The 24,765-nt window shown below is 36.3% G+C and overlaps 1 protein-coding gene across 1 annotated transcript in view; it reads right to left on the reverse strand.

The window, feature by feature from the left end:
- The window catches only part of PDGFC (platelet derived growth factor C), a 131,099-nt gene that overhangs the window by 22,003 nt on the left and 84,331 nt on the right, over positions 1-24,765 (reverse strand). Inside the window, exon 3 of the mRNA XM_026088243.1 lies at positions 12,709-12,889. Coding sequence (XP_025944028.1) covers positions 12,709-12,889 — 181 coding nt within the window. The remainder of the gene's footprint in view (positions 1-12,708; positions 12,890-24,765) is intronic.

Consider the following 24,765-nt stretch of genomic DNA (forward strand, 5'->3'; position numbering starts at 1 on the left):
GAATCCAACATTACACAAATGAAGTTATTTATTGCATTAGCCTACCGGACAAAGATGTTAGTCAACCACAAGTTCATCCTTTGAACATGACAGCAAACGTGCTTCAAAAACCATATGATCATAAAGAAGAACAAATCCCATTCTCTACAAATGTCATTCGAAAGCTTGACAAAACAGTTTCAGAAATAAGCCAAATAATTAAACTGATATTAAAAAGGTATTATCTTCTTATTTACAAGCACACTGAGTATAAACCTTAGTATATACCACATTTATCCTGAGCATTAGTGACAGACATTCCAATGTGAAAACTAATGAGAAACTAATTGTGAAAGCTCTCAATACCAAAAATGAAATGCAATTGAGATGTACTGCATAAATCAAACTTAGGAAGCAACAGCAAACAATTGTTTTTACAAAGCCTTTTTTTTTTAGTTAAAAAAAATTTTAATTAAAAAGTTTTAATTAAAAAAAAATAATAAAAAGGCCTGCAGAGTAAAGATGTTTCTGTTCACATTTGGGCAGCTTTCAGTTTATTAATTTTCCAATTTTTCCTATAATCTGTAAGCACTTTCAGATAATGAAATACCAAACCCTGTTATGGAAGTTTTATTTTGATTTTTTTTCCTTAACAGCACAGCAACACTCTTTTCCAACTTAAAGAAGCCCCTTCCCAATACAGTTTCTTAAAATACTAGGTGCACTAGTAAGAGATGCACAGTTCATATAAAAGCAGGAAATAAATGACAAAAAATAAAAAATGCCTTTTTAAAAACTATGGACAACGACCATCTTACAAAATAATCACAGAAGGCACTGAAAGTGTACCTACTACATAAGTGAAAATCTGCAACAAACAACACTATTTACAAGCAGTGTTACAGAAAAATATTAGGTGTTACTTTCTCCTCCTCTGCTTACTCTTATTTTTAAGAAAATGGTTAAATAACCCCTTGACTACATAGAGATATATGTTAGTAGCTCTCAAAAATAACAGTTCAGTTTACTTTGGTCTTCTGTCATCATGACATCTCCCCAAAGCTGTTTTTAGTGTCTAAACTGAGCAGGAAGGTGCTGCTGCTCTGCAGCATGTAACCACAGGAGTTGGGTTTACTACAAGAGAAGGGGAAGCTGCCGTGGGGCTGACAACTGCCCGAAACAGCTGCAGCCGGGCTGCTGGCCTCTGTACAGCAGGCTTCGCACAAGCGCCCCGTTCACCTGGGTCAAACGTTTCCAAAGTGTCAAGCATCCAATCTGATCACCTCTACCATGTCACAGACCTGCAGGTTTGCTCCTTAAGTTCCAATGTTTTTAGCTATGACTTGTTAGCAAAGTCATTACTTTCAAATTTTATCTAGTCTTTTATCCATGTAAATATTTAGCTCTAAAAGTAATTTCTCAACTTCCATTCTTAATAACATTAGGGAATGTAATTGAAAAACTCCGATAATTTTTGCTTTGTCTTTTTTACTGACAATTTATCTATTTTTGTGTTTTGGTGAAAAGCTGACTTGTATTCTCAAGTGTTTTATACCAGCAAGTAGTTTCAAAAAGCTCTTTTGAACCTTAATTCTACATTTATGTTGTGTCAAAAGATGCATTGCTATTTTAGGCCTGATTGCTAGCTTCTCCCACATGAAAGGGGCCTATGACTTCCTTAGGCAGAAAAGCAATTAAAAAAATATATATACAATATTTACAGTTACATTTATTGACAGAGTGCAAACAAGAAAAGAACAATGACAGAATTTACCCTGACCAACAGATGCAAATTCCATGCCAAAAGGGCATTACGCAGATGATTCAAGAGCTGTAAGTATTTTATTATTAACTTCCGATTACCCAGAACACCCCACACTGAAATGCCTTAAGACACACAAGTCAAAAGAGTTCCTAAGATCAGGGTGATTTCTGAAAGATAAGCAAGGGCAAGCCTATTAACAGTTTACACATTAAAAGCTTACCTATATACAGCTAGCTATCCTGCCAGTTGACAAGTTAAAAACACCCAATGTTTTGGCATTTGGCTGTTTCCTCAAAAACAATAAAGGTGATGTCTGAGTAATTTTTCTAACTTGGGTCAACTCAGTCATCTTAATCTCCTTGGCTACCTACTCATTTCAGTCATCTCAATCAGCAGTAAACTTCAGGGTCAGTTCAGTTCAGGCTCAGAATTAGCAAAATCCATGTACAAAAAATTTTTAGATTTCAGATGTTTTGAAGTTTTAACAATAGTGACATTTTTACATCCACATACCTGTAAAGTAAATGATCTTTTCAGTAAAAATCCAAACTGAAATGCATTCGAAATGTTTACCCATGGAACCTATTACATTTGACATAAAATTAGTTAAAAGAAACATACTGAAAACAAAACATATGAGAATCCATTTAAAAAAAAAAATCTATTTACCATGATAACTATTTACAGGACCATAAAGGTATTGACTTCTAACAAAACTACCTTAGCATAGCATCTCACTTGTTAAAGACAGTCACATTGTTGAAAGGGTATTTGTCACACTGTTAGAAGAATATGTAGAAAAAAGGATTTCCACTGAGAAACTCTTACATTGACAGAGCTACATACTCCAAAATAAAGCATCAGATTGATTTAAATCATCTACACCCCTACAACTGAAATTCCCCATATCGTCTAACAGACATGCTCAGATGAGATCTGACAACTGTTGTACAACACAGCAGGGCAGCGACATCATGGAGTTCCCCTAAGGAATCCTTTTGCAGCTGAAAGGGCCATTAGGAACTACCAACTTTACAGTGTCTGCAGTATTACGTGTAAAATTTCTTCCACAGGCTGTTCCATCTGCCTTCATAACTCCACTTTTCAAGTATCTTTAAACCAAGCCTTTCATGCATCAAATCGCTCCCTTCAATTTGAGGCCCAGCAGTTTAGTGCTTCTCATAACGTTACTTAATATTTTTTCTTCCTATGATTTATTGCTTAGCTCAAAAACAGAGGGAAATGAATACTCAAGTAGCAAGAGCATTCTGTCTCTGGAAATGTCTTTTGTCGAATGAATTTAGCCCTGTGTTCTCACATGCAAGGGGTTTTTTGTTTGTGTTTTTTTTTTTTTAAACAATTCCAGTTCTTCATTGCGTATCAGCTACCAGTAGTTACCACAAAAGCAACTCCCCAGAATTCTTTCTCCACCACTCTAGTCGGAGATAACTAAAAGAATAGGTGCAACAGCTTTGTGATTACCTAGACTTTCCCACGAAAACAAAAGCAAAAACTTGTCAACAAAAACCCTGGCTTCTTCAGCCAAACCTTTCATCATCATCATTTAAGAAGTTCTGAGTACTTATGAGAAGCTAACAAATGACAGCTCATAATCCCCATCTGTAACACCAGAGGCCAGGTACTGCAAAGAGGAGACAGGTGCAAATTTCAGTATTTCCACAGTGCTTATTATCTCTCCCTTTTTAGAAGCAAAAGGATTTCTCTTAACACCACTACCAATACCCTACATTAATCTTTCCACAAGCAAACTCTCACCCTGAAGCTACTGTACAGTGTTATTACTCTGTCAAGAATTTTTCTCCTGAATTTTAAGAGGTGCTTTCACCAGTCTGGTGCTAGACCGTGCAGCCAGTCATCTACAGAAGCCGCTGCACAGCTGATTTGATCTCACACTCCTCATCCCATTTCTCCCTCACAACTCTGCTTCTGCTAAAATCCCTTTCACATCTGGACCAGACATAACAAGATAGATAAGATACACTAAGCAACTCTTTTTTGTCCCAAATACTTCCTTTCTGTTCCTGTTTTAATCACTTCTTACTTGCATTAAGGTAAGAAAAATTATCACAGGACATACCACTCTAGTCACTGTGCTCCTGTTTTGTTGGGATGAGGCAATGGATAGGTCTGTGGCATGGCTGAACTTTTAATAATGGATAGGAACACGACACAAAGGCAGCTAAAACAGCATAACTGAAAATTATGCTGCTGCCTGAAACCTAATATTAAATGTGCACGTGCTTACCTTTTTTACCACTAGCAAGCATGTCAGAAACACAATATCTCAGTATTTGAAAGCATACAAAATCGAGGACTGTGCCAGTTAGTCAGGAAATTACTTTGAGAATGGGACTGAGTCACTTTGCTTTGGAATTTGTAGAGAAGCCATCAGCGTGCTTTCTCAAAAAGCTGTGAATAACACATTGATCCTGGAAATTGGAAAAGTGATAGTCAACCAGACAATCACATTTTATAATACTTAAAACATGAAAAATAAAGATAAACATAGCCTCCCAAAAAGCAAACTGAGCTAGAGACCTAGGAGAACAGGGAGGTGGTGGGGGGGGTGTTGTTTGTTTTGTGTTTGTTTTTACAAAAATATTAAAGTGAAGTAGCAGCTTATTTAACAGTTGGTAAAGAATTAAATAAAAAAACGCATAAAATAACTGAGAGACTGCACTCTTTAAAATAGATATGAGCAATAAAAATAAACAAATTTGAACCATGACTATGGAATAAATTAAAAAAAAAAAAAAAAAAAACTAAGAGAGCCTTTGGACATTCCTGTGGAACATTTACGTTGAGGTAGCACCCACAACTCCACATGAGACAAAGGCTGGAGCTCTACAAAATGTACTAAGATGTGGATTCCCTCTCGGTGAGTTTACAATGTAAAATGACACGTTTTGCATACAAACATGTCCCTCTCAATCAAAAGTAGTGGTCTGGAATCTGTATCATTTTATTGCAAAACAGTAGGGTTAAAAGGAAGGAGATGCCAGATTTTAGGTGCCTATACAACATAGACTTTGACTTACTTCTCAATATATTTTATCAATATTCCATAGGGATTCTGTAGGAAAAAAGTTCAAGCATGTATTTAAATACTATATTTTAACACATACAAATTGGAAGAGAGATGTCTACCTCTAAACACAGTGCCACAGGTTTTTGTAATTAAAAACACCCCCCCCCCAAAAAAAAAAGTGAAGGAAACAAAAACATGACTATGTGACATCTCCTACTACACCTCCTCTCCTTCCTAAAAACCTAAGCTAAAGAATTAACTGACAGCTGTAGGAGTTTGCCATCTTCTCTTAGTGCCATGATTAGATGCTGTTGGAACATATATTTTGCCAGCTGATGTCAAAGATATTAGCCAGTTTGAGCCAGTTTTCATCAGATTAAAGTACCTAAAATACTGTATTACTTTCATGCAATCTATTGCTATAAAAGCATGGTTACTCAGCACCTCTACCTGTAGTCTAGGCACAGCTCTATTTGGCCAAGATTATTTTTATGAGGTACAGGGTCTCTACTACTTCATTTGATCTTGATTCTTTGTTCCAGTTTTTTTTTTTTCTTTCCCTAGTCAGTCCTAACCACAACTTGTCTTTGTTCTCAACCCAGTCTTCTCATTTACCATATCCTAACACCCCATTTGCACACCTGCTGTCCTATTCCAGCAATCCCTACTTGCATCTCTCGACTAGTTTTCTGAGGTTTCTCCCACTCTCTTTCCCACACACTGCTGGCTCACTCTTTTCAATCTATCAGTGTCGCTGCTTTTTCTGTAGAGTCTACTTCTTCCCTGTTTTTTCAGCTTGTCAATCTTTTCACCACTTCATAACCTACTGTTTCCTCAAGTAAGCCTATGCCAGACCATGACTGAGCTACTAGTCCTACAACTAGCAATCTGGCAGCAATCAGTCTCCTTGGGGACTAAGTACTTAATAGGCTTGTATAAATTTGTGAGAAGCTAATAGTTAACCAGTGAGAACAACATCAATGTGATTATCAAATGGTCCTGGCAACCACTCCATTTGTCACTTCCAGAGGTGCTCCACATCTTGTTCCCTGTTTTGTTGCCGTCTCCTCACCTTTTATCCTGGTTGCTACTCCTGACAGCTTACCTCCACTCTCAGCAATTCCGTCTGCTTACTCCTGATCCCAGAGAAGCCTCACTCTGTGATTTTTAACTATAGAACAACTACTGGTTTGCCTAACAATCAGTTTAGCATGTGACTAATTCTGGCACAGATCTCTTGCTGGTATTTTCATAGAATTATCTGTTTCCAGACTCCAATTCCAAAAGCGTCCAACTGGAAAGAGTCCAGAGAAAGACAGAAAGAATGACCAAAACTTTGGAATGGCTTGCCTATAAAGAGTGATTAAGCCATCTAGGACTACTCAGCATTGAAAATAGCTAACTTAGTGTGAGAGAGGTCTACAAAAAAAACAAAAAAACAACCAAACAAACAAAAAACCCAACAAGGATACCATAAAAAAAGGTGGGTAGAAATGACTGTTCTCTGCTGCTTCCACTGGAAGAACTAGTGGCCTTGAAATGAAACCACTAGTAGCCTGGCTCAAAAAGCCAAAAGAGGTGGTTCTTCATGCAAATACGTAACAGACCTGTGAGACTTCCTGCCAATCAATGTCGTGAATGCATGAAGTTCAAGTTCCTGGGTTCAGGCAGAATTCAGACAAGTATTTGCAAGAAAGGTCCATTACAGATTTACGGATTACTAAATAGACAAGCCACATAGGCACAAGGAATCCCCCCTTGTGCAGAAAATGGCTGGTAAGTGGGGGAGTAGAGGAGATATGAAGAATCGCATACACTCACCCTTTTCCTACGGCTCTCTAGTCATCCATTTACGACCACCAACAGCTACATACTAGGGCTAGACAGACCCTTGGTTTGATTTTGGACAGCCTGACATTTGGAAAATTGGGAATGCAACTGGAAAGGTGCAGAAACCTGACATTACTACCAACTCCATTGAGTAATACATTTTCAAACTCACATATATAACAAAATTCTTTACTGTATTGGTCCTAACTGATAAAAGACTAACCAGCTTCATCTGATCCTCATCCAATCATTTGAAAACGGACATTTCAGAAGTGAGGCTTTATAAGACTTTGGCAAGGAGAACAGAATCTTTGATTTTTTTTTAGGCCAATATTTGTAGCTGCTACAGGGAGTGGCCATATCCTTTTGTTAATTTCTTCTGTGTAATTGCCCTGATTAGACCTAATTCAGTCCTCCTTAAGTGAACTTAATGAAGAAAAAAACCCCAATTACTATTCAAAAAAAAAAAAGTTTCATCCCTTGCAATTATGGCAGCTGTTTCCCTCATTAAGTAAAGAGTGCTCTGTCTGAATTATCCTTCAAACTGTGAGTGCAAAATGCACTGAAAGAAAACCATTTATTTAAAATTTTGAGTTGCAGTATCTAATTGTGCTTTACTAAAAGGGTACAATCTTATAACTAAAACAGTAATTTTGTTCAAAATAACATCTTTTCATAATATGACCTTTATTTACAAGACATCCTTTGATCTCGAATGTGGATTCCCAGAATATTCTCTGGACTACAGTATTAAAATTTAATGGGTGAAAATTATTTTCATTACTGATGTGCTCCCTGCTTGTTCACAGGTTTAAACTTCAATGTCTATTAAGTCAATATGAATGATTACACTAAGACCAAGGATAACTGCTGCCGTAATCCACAAGGCTGGTAATTCCCCAGCCCATTTTCCCTATAAACAGGTATTGTCCTCTTTTCATCATTAACACCAAAATGATTTCTAAGAACTGAATGAAAACAAATGTGATTCTAAATGTCTCTCTCCCATTTAGAGTCTCAGAAGATCCACATTGTCATCTTAGGTTATGCAGGTCAGGGACAAAACTTCCACTGACTTTGGTGCAGGCCCACAGATTTGTTAGGGAATCAAAACTCATTTCTAACCCTGTCTCTCTATGAATCTGCCTCACACATATGTATTTTTTAATTTCTTATGATGTCCATATGACAGAATGAGATATGGTCACAGGAAAACATAATGTTATTATTTTATTAGGAAATATCTTCCAAAGGTTCTTTCTGCTTCTTTTTTTTTCATTTTTTCWTTTTTTTCTTTTTTTTTATTTTTCATGTTCTGAGCCTGAGGCACATCACTATCTATGAGTAACCTTTAATGTCTGACTTAAGAAATTTAAAGTAAATTTTTCTTTAGTCCTCAGCAGAAATTTATTCCAAATTAAATTCCATGGAAAGAATTAGTCTAAAAACCTTTCCCACTTATAATAAATCATTCTTTGCCACATAGAAAATTTGTATGATTGAAGTTGTATGCTGGAGCACCTTTAAAAGTTTGTTGATGTATATGGGCTTAGATATCATTGGCACATAACAAGTGGAAACTCCGAAGACAGAGATTTTAAGAGTTCTTGTCAATATACGAAGATTTTTCAAAGTCCTCCTTCCACTTCTTAAAGCATTTCAAGGTGCAAAATAAGACTTCCACACTGCTGCTGCTGCTGCATACAACTTTGGCTCAAACTCTGAAACCACGCTATTTCTTTTCCAGATACTTTTGTTTATGTCTTCAGAGTGCAGATGAAGCCCTTTTTTCACCTCCTTAGGAGATCAGCAGTGTCCTTTGTGATATTTCTGGTGGGATTTTCAGTTATTGCAGCCAAATTTTGGACTCTATAGGGCTTTTGTCTTGACATGTGAGATACGCATGTTATATCTCTGAAATCTGTGGACTTTTGAAAGGAAGGGAATGCTAGGTAACAGTTACCTCTTTTATTAGTACTCATTTTTTCTATTACTTAATTTCTTTGCCTTTTTCCTTAAATAAGCTCAATTATAAAGATCCCACAAACAAAATGAACATGTTCAAACATAAAACAACAAAGCTGGGCCAGTTTGGATGAAATAAAGGAACAGTTATTATATGGCTGTAAACAGATGATTTGCATAACATTAATCACCTTTCATTAAGCATTACTGTTAACAGCTAGAGTGCTGACACCATCTATCAGAAGAGAAACATCCCCCTTGGATTAATTCCAGGTAGCCATACAGATACTGCACCCCCTCCCCCCCAAAAAAATAAAAATAAAAATCACAAAACACCTGCCAAATCACTTTTAAACCAGGTCAGTCTTTAAGAAGCTTCTTGGATTTGCCTCTTCATCTTCAGTTGTATACAAGAGGGTTAAGTTTGTTCTTTGCAAAGATCTTTGGCATGATCTTCAATGACAAATGACGTGCTACCATATGCCAAAAAAGAAGGGGAATATAGTCACCCCCAGCCTCAACTTCAACTGGAGCCGCTTTGTTCTGAATGCCCTGAATAATTAATAACTACTTTGGCAATCAGTCATGCATTCCTTAATGGCACCTCAGGCATCAAGTATCCCATTCACCCGCTCCCCCAAGTAACAATGGACTTTATTACCTCAGGTTTCTAGGCCAAACTTGTAACTGACATAATTTAAACTAAAAGAGTCACTAGGAAGACTGAAGCCCAAACATATTATAATAGTTTATAAGGTTTCTTTCAATTGCATGTGGTTACTACACAGATTAGAGCTGTAACTGGGGGCAAGTGAGAAGGGCGGAGGCAAGGGAAATGGAATATGGATAGTATTTGCAATAAAATTCCGGGAGGTTTGATATGATGCTGCCAAATACACTATTTTTGATAAAACCAGAGCTGAACAGTTGAAATGCACAACCACTAAGTCGCCCTTAGTGAATAATGCAGTTCCCCAGTAATCACAGCCTGAGTGATAGCACATAATATGAAAAGGAGTTCTAAGAATAACAGTTGTGTTGAAAGTAGCACAAGAATTTCAAAATAACACACACTAGATTTCCTTAGTCAGAATAAACTTTTTCAATGCTTGCATTTTATGGCATTCCAGAAAAAAATTAACTTACAACTATAGAACAGAGGAAAGAAAAGCAGAGTTAGACCAAAATGATGGAAAGCTCCTCTTGAGGAACCTGGGGTACGCAATTTAAAGCRAAGAAGTTCAAGTAATTAAACTCTAATTACCTAGCACCTGAAGAAAAGCTTCAAGATTTGCTCAGGGAACATTCTGCTTTTATATAGTTCATGCACTGCTTTTACACAATGCATTACAATCCCGGGGTAAAGCTTTCTATAAACTAATGCTGAATCTAGTGACATCGGCACTGCTGGGAGTCCTTTTGACTCACTAACTCTTAGAAGCAGAGCAATCAGATCAATAGCCATTCTCCTGCTACTTATTCACCATGTGAAAAGTTGGTTTGAAATATAATATACAAAGTAAAAATACATATATACTATAAATTACAGCAGATTTAAACAAAGCCATTTCTCTTTCTCTTTAAAAGACCTGAAATGTGTCCAGTGCCCCTCTCTTTGTGTGTGGCCTCCAAATACAGAAACAAGCTTGCACTGTTTTATTTCAGTTTTGCTTCATTTCTCCCTAAACAATCTCTCATTGCTGATCTACCAGGCCTCTCACCCTCCCCTCTTTTCAAAAAAAGAAAAAAAAAAAGAAAAAAAGATTTTTAACTGTTTAGGACAAATTCATTGAAGTGAATCACTATGTGAGTCAGTCACATTTTAGCAGGAATTATTTATACTTTAGACTTATTCCTATATTCCTATTCCTTTTATTTTTGAGAGATGTAAATTTTTCTCTCTCTTATAATGTAAGATGATACAGCATTACAGTTTTAAAGACAAATACAGCTTCTTGACATCAGTCTTCTATACATCTAGGTACAATGGAGCAGGTCTAATCCTGAAACTCATCCGTTGGACTTACAAGCTACGCTGTTAATTATGCAATTTGCAATGTGGAAATGTATTCTGCATTGCTTATTAAGATAGAACTTTTGATGAAAAGGCTCATATCCCTTTTAACTACAGATTTGGGAACTAATTCTCACAAACTGAAGAAACCGTTGCTATACTATGCATTTTGGACCTAGTTCTGAATTCCTGTGACATGAAGGGGACTGTTCTTCATTGTCACATTTGTGAGAGATAACATAGCTTGGTTTCTAATATAGTACATACTTTTATTTCTTAGGCATATAAGCTGCACTAATGGAGCAACCTAGGGATTAGGGGGAAAAAAAAAGTATCCTATAGCATCAGCTCTGTTTTTGTCAACTGAATTAACATTGAAGGTTAATGAYCAAGTATTCTGATGATTAAAGGATTTTCTTTTTTTTGCAAGTGTTGATAATTTAAATATTATAACCAGTTTTTCCAATCAAATGTAGAAGAATAAAGTTAGAGAGTCCATTTGTACAGCATGGCATAAAGGCAGTTATTATACATATATTCTGGTATTTTTAGGTACATTTGTTTAATCCATTCCACAAAAATTGGATCATACATAAATCAGACAGACATGTAGCAGATGGGATGTAGTATTAGAGAGGCAGCAACAAAATCTGGCATCAGTCCACAAAAAGCATCTATTTAGGGATATTCTTTTACCATTTTCTAAAGTAAACATACTACATTCTGCCCTCAGGTGTACAAAACTTTAAAGCTGACCATATTCCAAGCTGGTTTGGAGATTGATTAAAACTTTATTTGATTCCAAAATTTATCATTATCAGGTCATATATTCTACTAACAAAAGTATCTAACATGAAAGGAGTCAAATATGCAGACCATGAGTCTTTTTCATTTTAGGAATAGTTTTTAGTTAGTTAGGCCCAAACTTTTATAAATACTTAAAGGAAAACAACAGGAAATAATGTGTATATATAGTACCACGCTTAGCGGAGATTATCAGTATGCTATATATATTATGTAGAAGATTAGGTATTATTGAAAAGATGCACATAATTGTTGTTTCTTCTCAGTAACTGGGGTTTTGCAAATGGAGAAAAGACGAAAATGGCAAAAGAAGCAAGTGAGCCAAATACGTTTTGAGTGAAGCACATATCATTGGGGTTACAACATGAATTCTTTTGATCAGCTTTTTTATTGAGCTTGCAAATATTTTCCACCAACCAAATACCACAGACCACAAGACAACTTAGAAGATACTAAGCTAATTACGAGGAACTTAAAATGCATATATATATATATGTATATTTTTTTCCCTTACTCTCTTAAAAATCAGAATACCTATTCTAAAATAAGTCAATTCCTGTTCAACTTCACTCTGACGTTTCAGAACGTTATCTAAACCTTGAAAAATCTATAAACATTATTTTTGCTATCCTAGAGTTTCCATTTGGTGAAAAAAACTAACAGAAATCTATTGACAACGAATAGTTAGAGACACAAGTGTTTATTACCTGGGAGTTACAAGTATTAAGTAACACTCAAGAGAAGTCCAAAGTGCATTTTCCAGGAAAAAATGCAGTGAAAATTGAGTATTATGCATTGTCTATCTTGTCACTATGATAAAACAATTTAGAAGAATACCAACTTTCCTGTATTTTAACTAGGTATAATCATCTATAGCTTACAGAAGATCACTGTATACTTCTAATAGCAAGTGACTAACATTAATCACTTCAATTTTTCTTTTTCTCTATTTCCTAATACTCTTCAAATGTCATGCAGCTGATTCTTATGCTGCTTTTTTTTTTTCTCTCTTCCCAAAGCTAGAAGAAATGCCTTTTTCACAGTACTGTATTAGGAATGCAAACATTTTATTGAAGTTTCCAGACAAACAACTGAGCCCACAACTTCCCAAACCAAAGCCATCCAAGACAAACCACAAGAACACTCAGTTATAAAGCAGAAACAAAATGTACAACTCTGGAAGACAGATCATTCATTATTACCATTATCATTAAGAAATAAACAGTAGCTAGTTCTAAACAATTCAAAGATTCTCTTGAGCTATCACTTCAAAGATTTGTTTTCCTGAAATATGTTACTTACTGGCACAAGAAGTGTATAATGGATGCAGAATCCAGGTTCAGAAGGAAAATATTCATCAGACACAAATCTTATTCTGATTTGGTTTCCTTTGGAGATTTGTCTGCTTGGCACACTACTGGAACCACACCAGCGCCCTAAAACGGTGCCATCACTTGGCTCTTCAACTTCTACAAAGTCATACCTGAACAGAAAAGAAAATTAAGTGTTTATTTACTGATAAAATTCTTATAGAAACTCCTGTTTTAATCAATACACTGATACTACATTTTGCAAACTTTTTTAATGCTAGAAGTATGCTACCAAAGCCAGCTACTTTAAACCTAGGTTCCAAGTTGCTACCAGCTTAAATACATAATAAAATCATGCAGTGAGGTTAAAAAAAAATAAAAGCAGGGTTAGCATTTTGAACAAACCATGAATAGGTTTTGTTTATTCCTTTTATGGAAAGCAAATACAACATGTGGGATAGGGCAGAATAAAGTCAGAGAAAAAAATCTGGAATTGCCTAATTGTGACACAGTAACTGGTATCGCAATATTGCTAGAAATACACTACATGCCACCAGTGAAAGTTCAATGGCTTTTTGCTGCTGAAAACTTGCCCACTTATAATAGCACTGGCAAGTAAAATCAAGAAGGTAAAGGTGGTTTAGGGAAACGTTTCCTACAAGGATTTTCCTACTGGCTAAAGCACATTTTAAGGTTATGCATACCCCAGTGGGACATTTGTTGAGCAAAGGCCTTAATGTACTGTGTATCAGAAAGATTCTGACATTTGGGTAATACTGACAAGAGATATATAGGTTAGGAGCTTTAAAAAAGTGAAACATATAAAGTTTGATTTAGTTTAATTGATTTTTTTTAATGTGTGGTCTGGGAGTCTCTGGGGATCTGTGACAAACTTCAAATAGGTCCATGAAAGGTAACTAAGAAAAGCCAGTCAATTGTCATCAATAAGCTTAAATATGCTATAGAAAGGTCCTCGCTTCCACTGGAAAATGTTTAGGGGTTCTCAAGTCATAAAAACATTGAAAACCACTGCTCTAGAAGGTATGTCTGGTTTCAATATTTTAACCTGTTTCATGTCAGTTCCCCAGCTGCCCACTGACAGAAATAAACAGTAAGAATTTCAGTCCGTTCTCCCTGGTGGTAGTTTGAAAAACTCTAAGCAACAGCAGCAGCACTATTTGGTTCAGGAAGGCAACACTGCGCCAGTTAAAGCATGGCACACATTTGGGAGTTTATAGCTGCAGCTTTCTGAGTCATCATTTTATTTTTAAATTATAACCTGTATTCTAAAGACAATCATGACACAGGCCTGGGAAAGTTTCAAGCTTTCTACATTTTTATGTTTACGCATACAGTCATGCACTAAATATATTTCTCAAAACAATCCAAATTGGTAAATACTACTGAATCCTTTTCAAGGGTACAAACAGTCCTACCTCTTATGATAGCAAATATTCATATTTTAACCACCCCCCCCCACACACACACACACACTGCCAAACATGCCAAGCAATATTTAATGTGAAAATTATTACCTCATAAACATTTTCTACTGAAGCTTTTTCTGGATTTTTTTCAGTAAAGCTAATCTTTATAATGATTCCCAGTTCCCTGGTTAGACAGCAGGCAATAAATTCTTGTGTTGCATGTTTGTGCAAGTCAGACTTGTACATTTATTATCTCCATTTAAAGGACCAGTATTTTTTTCCACTTAATTAAAAATGAATGCAACGAATATGCTCATTAACTGTGTTCAAAATCCATTACTGCCATGTACCAGAGCTTTAAATCTTGTTGAACTTATGATACTAATTACTTTATCACCATTTTTTTTCCATTCACTAACATAACTTGTTTAACTGATCCACCAGTGTTTTTACTTTATAATAAAGTACATAACTTATTACAATGTTTACATTAATTGTACTATGTCTTCAGGGCTGGCTGAACATATTTGTATCAAATTGGTTTTGAGCCTTTTTTTTAACATTATGTTATAAAGTTTTTAAAAATAAACTCAATTTTTTAATTTTTCTAGCTATGAAAGAATACTTCTCTACCTACCTTTCTGTTTTGCAAAGAGTGAGCAASTTAAGCACTACATTTATGAATTTATATTTAAGATTTTTGGCAGTCAGTCATAGTATAGACGTTCAGTGCTTCTACATAATTCACGCACTACTTTCCCCTTGCAGCCTTTGGTGCTCTGGTACTCCTGGAGGAAAAGAGCAGCTCGAATTCCACACAGTTTAAACCCTAGACCCTTAAAATGAATGCTAATAATTCCATTAGTTGAAAGGTAAGAAAGAAAAAAGAATTTTTTTTTTCCCCCCTGTAAAACCCAAACAAAACTCAGCTTTCTGATATAGAAGACAGGCTCAAAGTTATCTGGGTTTTTCTTTTATATTCAGTTCTTTTCTCCTTGATCTTTGTATGTAGTATTTGCAAGCAAGGTGTCCTTCGTAATGAAAATGCTTTYTGATTTTGTTTGTGTGTTACCAGTGATACCTTGGTTGAGAGGCATCTCAATGACTCTCCCCCTACCCTGTTACCATTCTCATCAGAAACCCACCTGTTCCCAAGCGATCAATGTGGAGACACTCTAGACATTACTATGAAGCACTCACTAGGACTGCACTGAAGGGCGCACAATTGCCAAAACCACCATTTAGGGGGAGCTACTAAACCTACTCTATGAGCTGATCAAACACACTTTTCTCATGGCAACATGATACAGTACAGAGAGCTCTAAGAGGTTTATAATGATTACTCCCTTTCTCCAACCTCTCCCTCAGGACCTATGGAGGACTTACATTCTTGTATGTTCAACAAACAAGTCTGCTGTTGTAGACAAAATTTCTGTTCTCAAAAGCAAATATATGAGATGCGAGTATTGGTTTCCTACCGTTAAACAGATGTAGGTGGAGCTTCCTGCACAAGATAGTACACCATCAAAAAGGGGAATCTTTAGAAATTCCATCTACACCAACAGGAAAATGAAACAAACAAAACAAAAGCCACCCCTCACATGTTTCCTGGACATAATGAAATTTCTATCCAATAACTTTATTTCCATCAGTTATCCAGGCTTAATGGGCTGCAAGAGCCAGCCAAGAAAACCTTCTAAGCAACTAAAAATTCCTAGCACTGCACATGTTGACTGAAGTCTGAACTTGCTGTGAAACGTAACAAAGCAATGGTTAAGACACTTCAGGATTTGCAAGATTATGCTGCACAGTTCTGAGGCTTCATATGACAGGGCTAAAGAGCAGCAGGGACAAAGTCACAGACATCCAAAATTATTTCCGCATCAGCAAAGCTTGTAGTTGAAAACCTAGAAAACAAGGATAACCAAGAATTGAGAGACTATTTTCTATCTACAGTGGATTTAGAGAGATTTAAAATGCACTGAATAGTTATTTGAACTAAACAAAAAACCCTTCTTTTTGTGCAACGTACAAACTAGAAAACACAACCCTCTATCAAAATGACTAGAGAAATGCACTCATGCTGTACCTATGTTCAAGACATTATTCAAATACTACTAGGTAAAATTCAGGACTAAGGGTAGCCTTATCGCCTTTAGAGGGAGGAAAGATACCTTTGCCTTTAGTCATGCATGATCAGCCCATAATGCTTTCCCGGATATCTGTTGCACAATATATATTCCTCTTCCCTGTTGTCTAGGTGTCTGTGACCATGGATAGAATTAACAACCTGCACAAAGAATTTCTTCGGAAGGGGAAAAGAAGCAATGTAAATGACTCTAAACTTCAAGGGCTTGCCAGCCAGGAAATGTATTTTCCAAGGGAATTTTTTTTCCTCTCCTTTCTATATTTTTCTGTGGTTTACACTGCCATTTGCTAAACATATTCTGACAGGCTGTTTACCTTGGCTTACAGTTTTGTGACCTTTGTGTGGCTTCCCTCTGCCTTCAGAATTCCACAAATATATCAATGAATGTAAGAAGCAGAAACCCACATGGTAAAATAGTCTGGTATATCAGTGATGCTGGATTTTTCCATCTCCATACAGATCTGTGCTAGACAAAATTAGCATATCCACAAAAACAGTTTGGGAACGGTGAAGTGTATTTTTCTTCCTCCTTTGATAAGCACTGACTTTATTTTTTTTTTTTAATGAAGAAATAGGAAGTTGACAACAATTCTTGTCATTTCTTTTATTTTGCCCACCTCCCCCCCCAAAGGACACTGCAGTATTTATATTCTACCTCATTTGAAAGTATGTGGAAGTCCATAATTTTCACGGTGCCAGAAGAGCACACTGCACTAGCTACCTCAAACTCAGACCAAAAGCATCCAAGATCCCCTGGGAGTCCACCAAGAAAACTGCTCTTGAGCAGAACTTAGAGACTTTATATTTGTAGGGCAGCTTCAGTTTGGAAAGACTGGAAATTATTAGAAATGGTCATCTTGAAAACAATATTTTGATATTTTTCTAAATAAAATTTTAACACTGTTGTTCTAAAGGAAAATCTCCTCTCCCCATTCTGTCTTAATTTCAAAGCATTTTCATTTTTGCTACTGAAATATTTCAATTTTCTACAGAACAAAAATTTTAGTTTTCAGCATTTGACTTCAGCTGTATATTTTTATAAACCCATGTGTCAGAGTACTGGCAATACATTACATGATCTTCACCTCTTAGATCACGCTCAAGTCACAGATGTAAGTCATCATGTTGGTCTTTGTGAAATAAAGGTTTTATTTACATATAGAAGAAACTAAGGCCTAAAATTTAGCTCGAAGACATTTTTTCAAAGCTTGTCTGTCTCATTGTAATAAATTCTGAAAACCTTTTCCAATTGACTCCCAGTGCTCCAGTAACACTCTAATAGGCAGATCCCGATTTTATCTGGGTGAAAAGTGGAAGGAGGACACAGATGCTCAAAACCCATGCTATCTGAGGGCAGACCTCGTCTGTATAGCCAGCTTTGTTACTGTCCACAGCCCAATGCGCCCTGTGTGGTCTCCAGCAAAAATGCGCGAGGGGACAAGGGGAATGCAAAGCTTATGGCAATGGGCAAAGGGAAAGAGGGAGGACCCTCAGAAGGAAGAAAGTGTTAAGAAGAGAGCGGATTTCAGGTAGACCACAAGCTTAGCCTACACTAACATTGTAGCAATACAATCCTAAAAAGAAGGGTGTACTGCTCCATTCATTCAATAGGTGGAGAACTTTCTTCTTTTCTATTACCAATACCTCCCCTTCCACTGAGACTAGTTTTCCCCAAAAAATAAGACAGAGAGATACAAGACACACAAAAATCGGGACAATAATAATAAAAAATACAATTGGCAATACCAAAACCATTTGTACACTATTTTTCCAACTTGTGTAGCAGGAAACCTTACTTTTGGGATTTTTTTCCCCTCTAATATGGCAAAACCATGTCAGGTAACAAAACCACCTGCCGCCCAAGTCTACATGAACAGCTGTTTAATTCCTTTGCCTTTCGAATGCATTACTTCACATTATATTGCTATCTGGCAATAAACAGAAAACAATAAGCACAGGAGCCTCAGACTGGAAAAGACTGGCCCATTCAGTTCAGGCCTAAATCTGTAAGTAGATGCAAAGTTGCTGAAATCCATAGACTACTGGCCACACACATCTGTAAAGGTTAGCTATTAATAACTCAACTTGCCACGCAGAAGACTTCTAATGATACAGAAAGCAAATTTCCTAGAGGAAGGCAAGTGAGAGGGAACCTTAGCTAGAATCCTGACCTTGTAGCAGAACTAGCAAATTCTGAATGTAGAGTAAAATGTCAATAAAAAATTTTTCCACTTGCCATTAACAGAAACATTTTACTGGAGCTACGCTGAGTGATAATAAAAACAAAATATTGGAAGAAATCTGTTTTTCAAAGACTATCTGATGTAAAATTTTAAATATTTAAAATATTCTTCCTAGATCTTTCCTTTCCAAAGGAAGTCCTAAGAAAAGGTACCTAGAATCATTCGACTCCAGTTACCGAGGCTCACAACACGGGCAATTACCCCCTGTCCTTCAACCTCTTTAAAAGGACTTGGCAGCGCTTTTCACTATGACAGGGAACTCCTTAGGATATCATTACAGATTTTCCAATAGTTGGGAAGAGTCAAGCTCTACTTATCAACTTACAGTTTCTACCATGCCTGATGTTTTAAAATAAAAACAGAAAAGGTATTTGAACAACAATGATTTGACATGAAACAAATTTCCACAGTAGTACCTGTATCTTCTGACCCTACACTGTGTTTTAACAGTCACTAAAAAGAAACAGCACACCCAGACATGATCCAAATAAATAACCGATGAGATCAGTTTTTTATACTCTAAAACAATGCTTAATTATACACAAACATCACTTCCAGCAATAAACTTCATTTCCAGCCAATATAGCAAATGAGCACATTAGGTTTAAAAAAAAAAAAAAAAAAAGAATTATCTTGTTATGTCTACATTTTCCATGAAATGAAGATACTCAAGGTATAAACAGATAAACAGATACCATTTCTAACTACCATGCACCAAATATGGATTGTAGTTTCTGTGCCAACCTACTCTGAATACATCTATTTTAGAATATGCGGTACCGTACATTAGAAACTGCCATATGGAAACACAGATTCATTCACAAATGTTACATGGTTGCCATGGTTCTCTCTATTTAATCTTTCCCCATACCGATTTGTAACAGCCTGAGGCTTCTAACTCAACCACACACTTTCAGTATTCTGACCTTGTTATTTAGCATACATTAAAAAAAAAAAAAAGCCAAACCCTTAATTTCAATTTTTTTCCCCTCATTCACTGTAAGCCACTTTATGAATTTACATTTACAACACAGCAAATGAGAGGAAAACCAAGCCATTAGAGTTTAAAACCAAAAATCCTACTCTTCAAACAGTTGAACACTTTTTATGAAAAAGAAATAGACACTGTTTTACTTGATTTTGAGAAATTGGATGCTGCATAACCAGTCTCCAGTCTACCAGAAAACATATTTTCATTTTTTATGAATCTGCAGAAAACTTCAGGCATCACGTGAAGTTGAGACATATACATTTTGTGTAGTAGCTTTTATTACTCGGTGAACTATGGTTAAAGCACTGCATGCAAAACCCCCCAAACAAATGCATCTTTCCCTTCCTCCCAAAAAACCTCTCTGTATCAACAGCTTATTTCAGTGCTAAATGATAAACTGAGTATTGCTGAAAACATACCCTTTCCCTGATGAGACTGGCACAAAACCAGCTTTGGGAAATAAATCACCGTGACTGATTATCTAGGCACACACAGGTAAGTACTTATGCACTTGCTTCATGTTAAGCACATGAGTATCAGGTAGTCTCTACAGGTGACTTCTGCCTTGTGGGGAGGAAAGGATGTTACATTTTCACAAGAATGAGAAGTTCTAACCTGAACGTACTGGTACGCCTACTGCAGCCTCTGAAACAGAACAATTCCATATTTTGACAGCAACCCCATAATTATTTAAGCATATGTTAAACTACTCATAAGGATAAAGAATGTAAATAAGTACATTCAGGAATATAGAGATCACAGGATTTAGTCCTAGATTGCCTATGCTACAAACAGTTCCTACTGGTATGGCTTTTTCAGTTATTGATACATTATTCCAATGATGTGAATAAGTATTTTAGAATATAGATAGAGACAGTACAATTGTGCAGATTAAAAGTAGAGGTAAGAAGGAACAAAGATAGCTTCCCAAATCCTCCTTTTAAAAGTGTGATTATCAGCTTTCTTGGAAGCTACCTATATTTATTTTCCTTGTATCAGAGAACGACCAGCACTTCCAAAGCCAATCAGGAGAATAAACGGGTTTTGCATTCTTTAAATAAGAATTATGGTTGGTCTAAAATGTCACATAAGTTGACTAGAGATGTATTTGAACAGTTGAACAAAAAAGTGCATGAAATTTCATATCAACATTATTATTGCTATATAATCTCTAAGATGCATTTGGGAAAATTAGAGAGTTTAGAAAAAAAAGAAACTACTAACAAGAGTGTTAGTTTTTAAATCAGCTTTTAAATGACATCCCAATCTATTTATTAACCTTGGCTTTCATCTTAAAATCCAAAGAAAGAAGTTCCATGGGAAATAAGTCTTCATAAGCTTGAATCAGGTAAGTATACTACACTTTCCTTTCTCCTCTCTAGCTACAGATTCTCCTAGAAAAGCTAAGAAATTACTCGGATAGATTATTTTTCAAAGACTAGAAAATGGATAACATCTACATGAAGCATTTTTTTTGTCCTGTTTTGCCTCCAATCTGTCTGCTTTGGCTACTGACCTCATGTGTTGGCCACCAATTTCTCCAGAATCTTGCATAGGCTATAAATTGAGATAACAAAGCAGGTAACAAAATTTATAATAAGCTAGAGTATTCATATTTTACTGCACACTGGTACTTCTTCTCTTCCCCCAAGAAAGGAATGGACTGTAAGTAATTTATCATTACTATGTACTCATGGTAAAAGAACACCTGGAAATGGGCAGAATTCAGGGTCCTACTACACTAGACATTGTACTTCCCAAAGCAAACCTCACTTCAGAGAGAGCCCATTGGTCCCAGACAGTTTACCAAATCAGTATCCTACATTACATAGTACTATACTCTCCAGATTTTGGAAAATGAAATGCCTTCTCAACTTTTTCCCAGTACTCCTCAGAAAACTGTGGTGTATTTTCACCTGGAATTTATGGTTATCATAACAACATTCTTACTACACAGATTAATATTTTGTACAAAAAAAAAAAACATTAGCTGAGCTCAGATTTCAAGTAACAGAAAAGGTTGTAAAACATTCTTTCTTGACTACTATAAAGTTTCTACCTCTTCTCAACCAATTCACCATGGTCAAATTATCTGCTTCAGCTTCTGCGATTCCCTAATCATGTGCTTACCATTGTTTTTCCAAACAGCATTTTAAGCATTTATTCTCATACCTCAAATTGTAATTCTTCCTTTACGCACAATCCACATACCCTAGAACGTAGCTGTGGCTCCAGTCAACAACGTGAAAACTACTGGCTAAATACTTTCCTAACAATACTCAAAAGTATATTCCAGAAAATAAAAATGTTAAATTCCTAAGTGGTATTTTAAGCATGTGAAGATTTACTCAGGGCAGTGCAGGCAGCACCCCCTTCCCTCAAACCACCCCCCCTCCATGATACAGCAGCAGCAGCTACACAGCTGTTCAAGTTCCCCCTCTTGTCTTCCCTCCTGCCTGCCTACCTCAGTGGAGATTGGGGCTCTGCCTGTATTGACTTAAATGAAATTATTTTTCTTTAGTTCAGTAGTACAATTATATACAGTCTCTTGTCTACTACTACTAGCACTCACATGGTTTACCAATCCAGGACAGCCCATTTGTCATGAGGTCCAATATCCTGCTCCAGGACAGGCTAGTAACTGCTACTTGAACAGAAAGTGAAAAATCCCTATGAAGCAGAAGAAACATGTTCCACTCCTAGCAGGAGATCAGTTTACATCTAAAGCATGAAGTACTTTACCTAAACTAAAGAGTTTTTTCTCATTTCACTTTACCTAGTTATACGTTAATGGTCATAAAATTATTCAGACCTATTTTTAATTCAGCCATAGCATATGAATCAAAGAGTGGTATGAAATAGTACTTCCTCATAATTGTTGCTAATTTACTGGTCGTCTTGTTTTCATGTTATTATCAGAAAAGATCCATTTATTTTACATTATAAAATCTCCTAAGACACGCACATGTGACCAGCTTCCCTTTTCAGGATAAATAACCCTACTTTTTGCAATTTCTCATTCACACGCATCTTCTCAGATACCCTGATGATCAGATGACAATAGATTGCCGTCAGCTGCACTGAACTTCACTACTACTTTGTACTTACTAGCCCAACAGCATGAAGTGCAAGACAGGATTGTTACTGATTTACTTTGTCCGACTCTGGCAATATTTGCTGGTAATGCTATCTAACTACAGCTTCATTCAAGCAACTTATTTTGTTAATACATTGACAATACACAAAGAAGTGACCACAGAGCATACTGAGAGGGAGTAGGGGAATGAGAGGAAAAAGAGAGGAGGAAGGAAAGAAAGAAAAAAAAAAGATGAACAAACAGGTGAGGAAACAGCTATCTGTCTAGGAATAGGAGAGTTGGTATCTGCTATTCCTGCTGATTAAACAGGAGAAAGCTGCTTATAAACCTGACAGTAAGCCTACCTGCTTAACTGCACTCAGACTTTTAGCAGCCAGAAAACATCAGGGAGGGAGTGCATATTATGTATAATCTAGAATATATAGAGACTATAGGCAGTAAGTTTAGGTTATGCTGCTGGGCCTGCCTTTGTAATTTGTATTTAACTCTTGATATCCAGATTTAAGAAACCAAGCAAGAAACTGCAAGTGGCTAAACAGTCTACGTCACTGCACATAAGCCACAACTCACCATGTTTCTGTGCCCCTTTGTAGTACGCGTTTACTTCTATCTTTTAATAAGTCCTGGGGGGGCGGGAGGGAAACTCCATCAATAATGATTGTTCCCAGAGTATCCCAGACAGAAGGAGACCCAGCAGTCATTTTCAAAGAAAATAACTTCAGTCTGCACCATTACAAACAGAGCCATGAACAGTAACATGAAACAATTTTAAAAGCAATAAATTAGGATTAGGATCATTTACCAAAATATTTTGATACTGTTGGATAAAGTAAACTGTGTCTAACAGCTTGCTTGAGAGTGAGAGGGCCAGGAAAGAGTTTTAAGGAGCCTAAAATGTTTTCTAAGTTAATGAATATAGTCTCTGCTGGGAGCATGGGATTATGTCAATTACACACTTTTCACTGGTCATTCGCCTGACACTGATTTTGGCTTTGAAAATAGATTTTAAATAACTTCTTAAGTAATATCCATTATAGTGTCCTCTAGCAATAGTGGATATTAAAAAATGAACATTGGGTTTTCTTGAAAAGGGAGAAAAGTGGGTGGACAAGAATGCAGCAGTAGCCCCCAAGTTTGTGCAACATATACTTCTGACCATTTCAAGCAGGTTGTGCTTCTCCGCTCAGAATTTTGTTCTATTTCTCTTTTTCATGCTACTGTTTAGACAGTACAATTTTGCAGCTATGAATTGCTCCTGCAGAATAGAGTTTACTTTTTGAAGTCTAAGAAACATATGTTACGAAGTAGTCTGAGTTATAACTGTAGTATGCTTTGGTTTTCTAATTTTTTTTTTTTTAAACTTTCATTGCCTACAATATCTGCTTTGTCACATTCACAAAATCATTAGGAGAATGATATTAAGCAAGTTTTAATAAGCAGTAGACAACCTAAAAGAATGTTTATACCCAGTAATTAATTTCAGATTCCAAAACCTAGCAGTATTTTTGTCTCTCCCTCCTCTCCCCACCATGAATCTAATCCTGATTATCCCTCCTTTCTATGACTTGACCTACTCCGAGTGTAGAGTGGCAGTTCCACCGCAGAGTCTCAGCACGTCAGCAGTTTAGGAAAGATTTGCCACATCCAGAACTTGAGTAGTCTGGAACTGCCACCAAACACCAACTCCTCCGGATCTCTGACACAACTCGGCCACAGTGCCAGCTACTGACAGCAGCTCAAACAGCAGAAGGAGCCAAGCTGCGAGATGAGTTACTGAAAGAGTCATCATCTGCTAAGCAAAGAGACAGTCTTTCTGGAATCATGGCAAATCCAAAAAAAAAAAAAAAAAAAAAAGGCTTTTTTTTTTTTATAATTAAAGTGCCACAAGTTTTGTCCACCAAATTCAGAATATAAAAGAATTTACTTCTATTTAATTTCAGAAATGTGCCTACTCCAGACACATACATACACATCCATTTACTTCTTTCGATGTGGGAAAATAGCATTTTTTCTTCATGAAATTAGAAAACAGAAGGCATGAGTCTATTGGACCTCTTCTACGTTCATTAAATTGAAACAATATTGTTACAACTGAATTCATATAAAAGCAATAACCTTTCACAGAATCACAGAATCGCTGAG

The sequence above is a fragment of the Apteryx rowi genome, unplaced genomic scaffold, assembly GCF_003343035.1.
Source record: "Apteryx rowi isolate R43461 unplaced genomic scaffold, aptRow1 scaffold_76, whole genome shotgun sequence".
In the NCBI taxonomy this organism is placed as follows: Eukaryota; Metazoa; Chordata; class Aves; order Apterygiformes; family Apterygidae; genus Apteryx; species Apteryx rowi.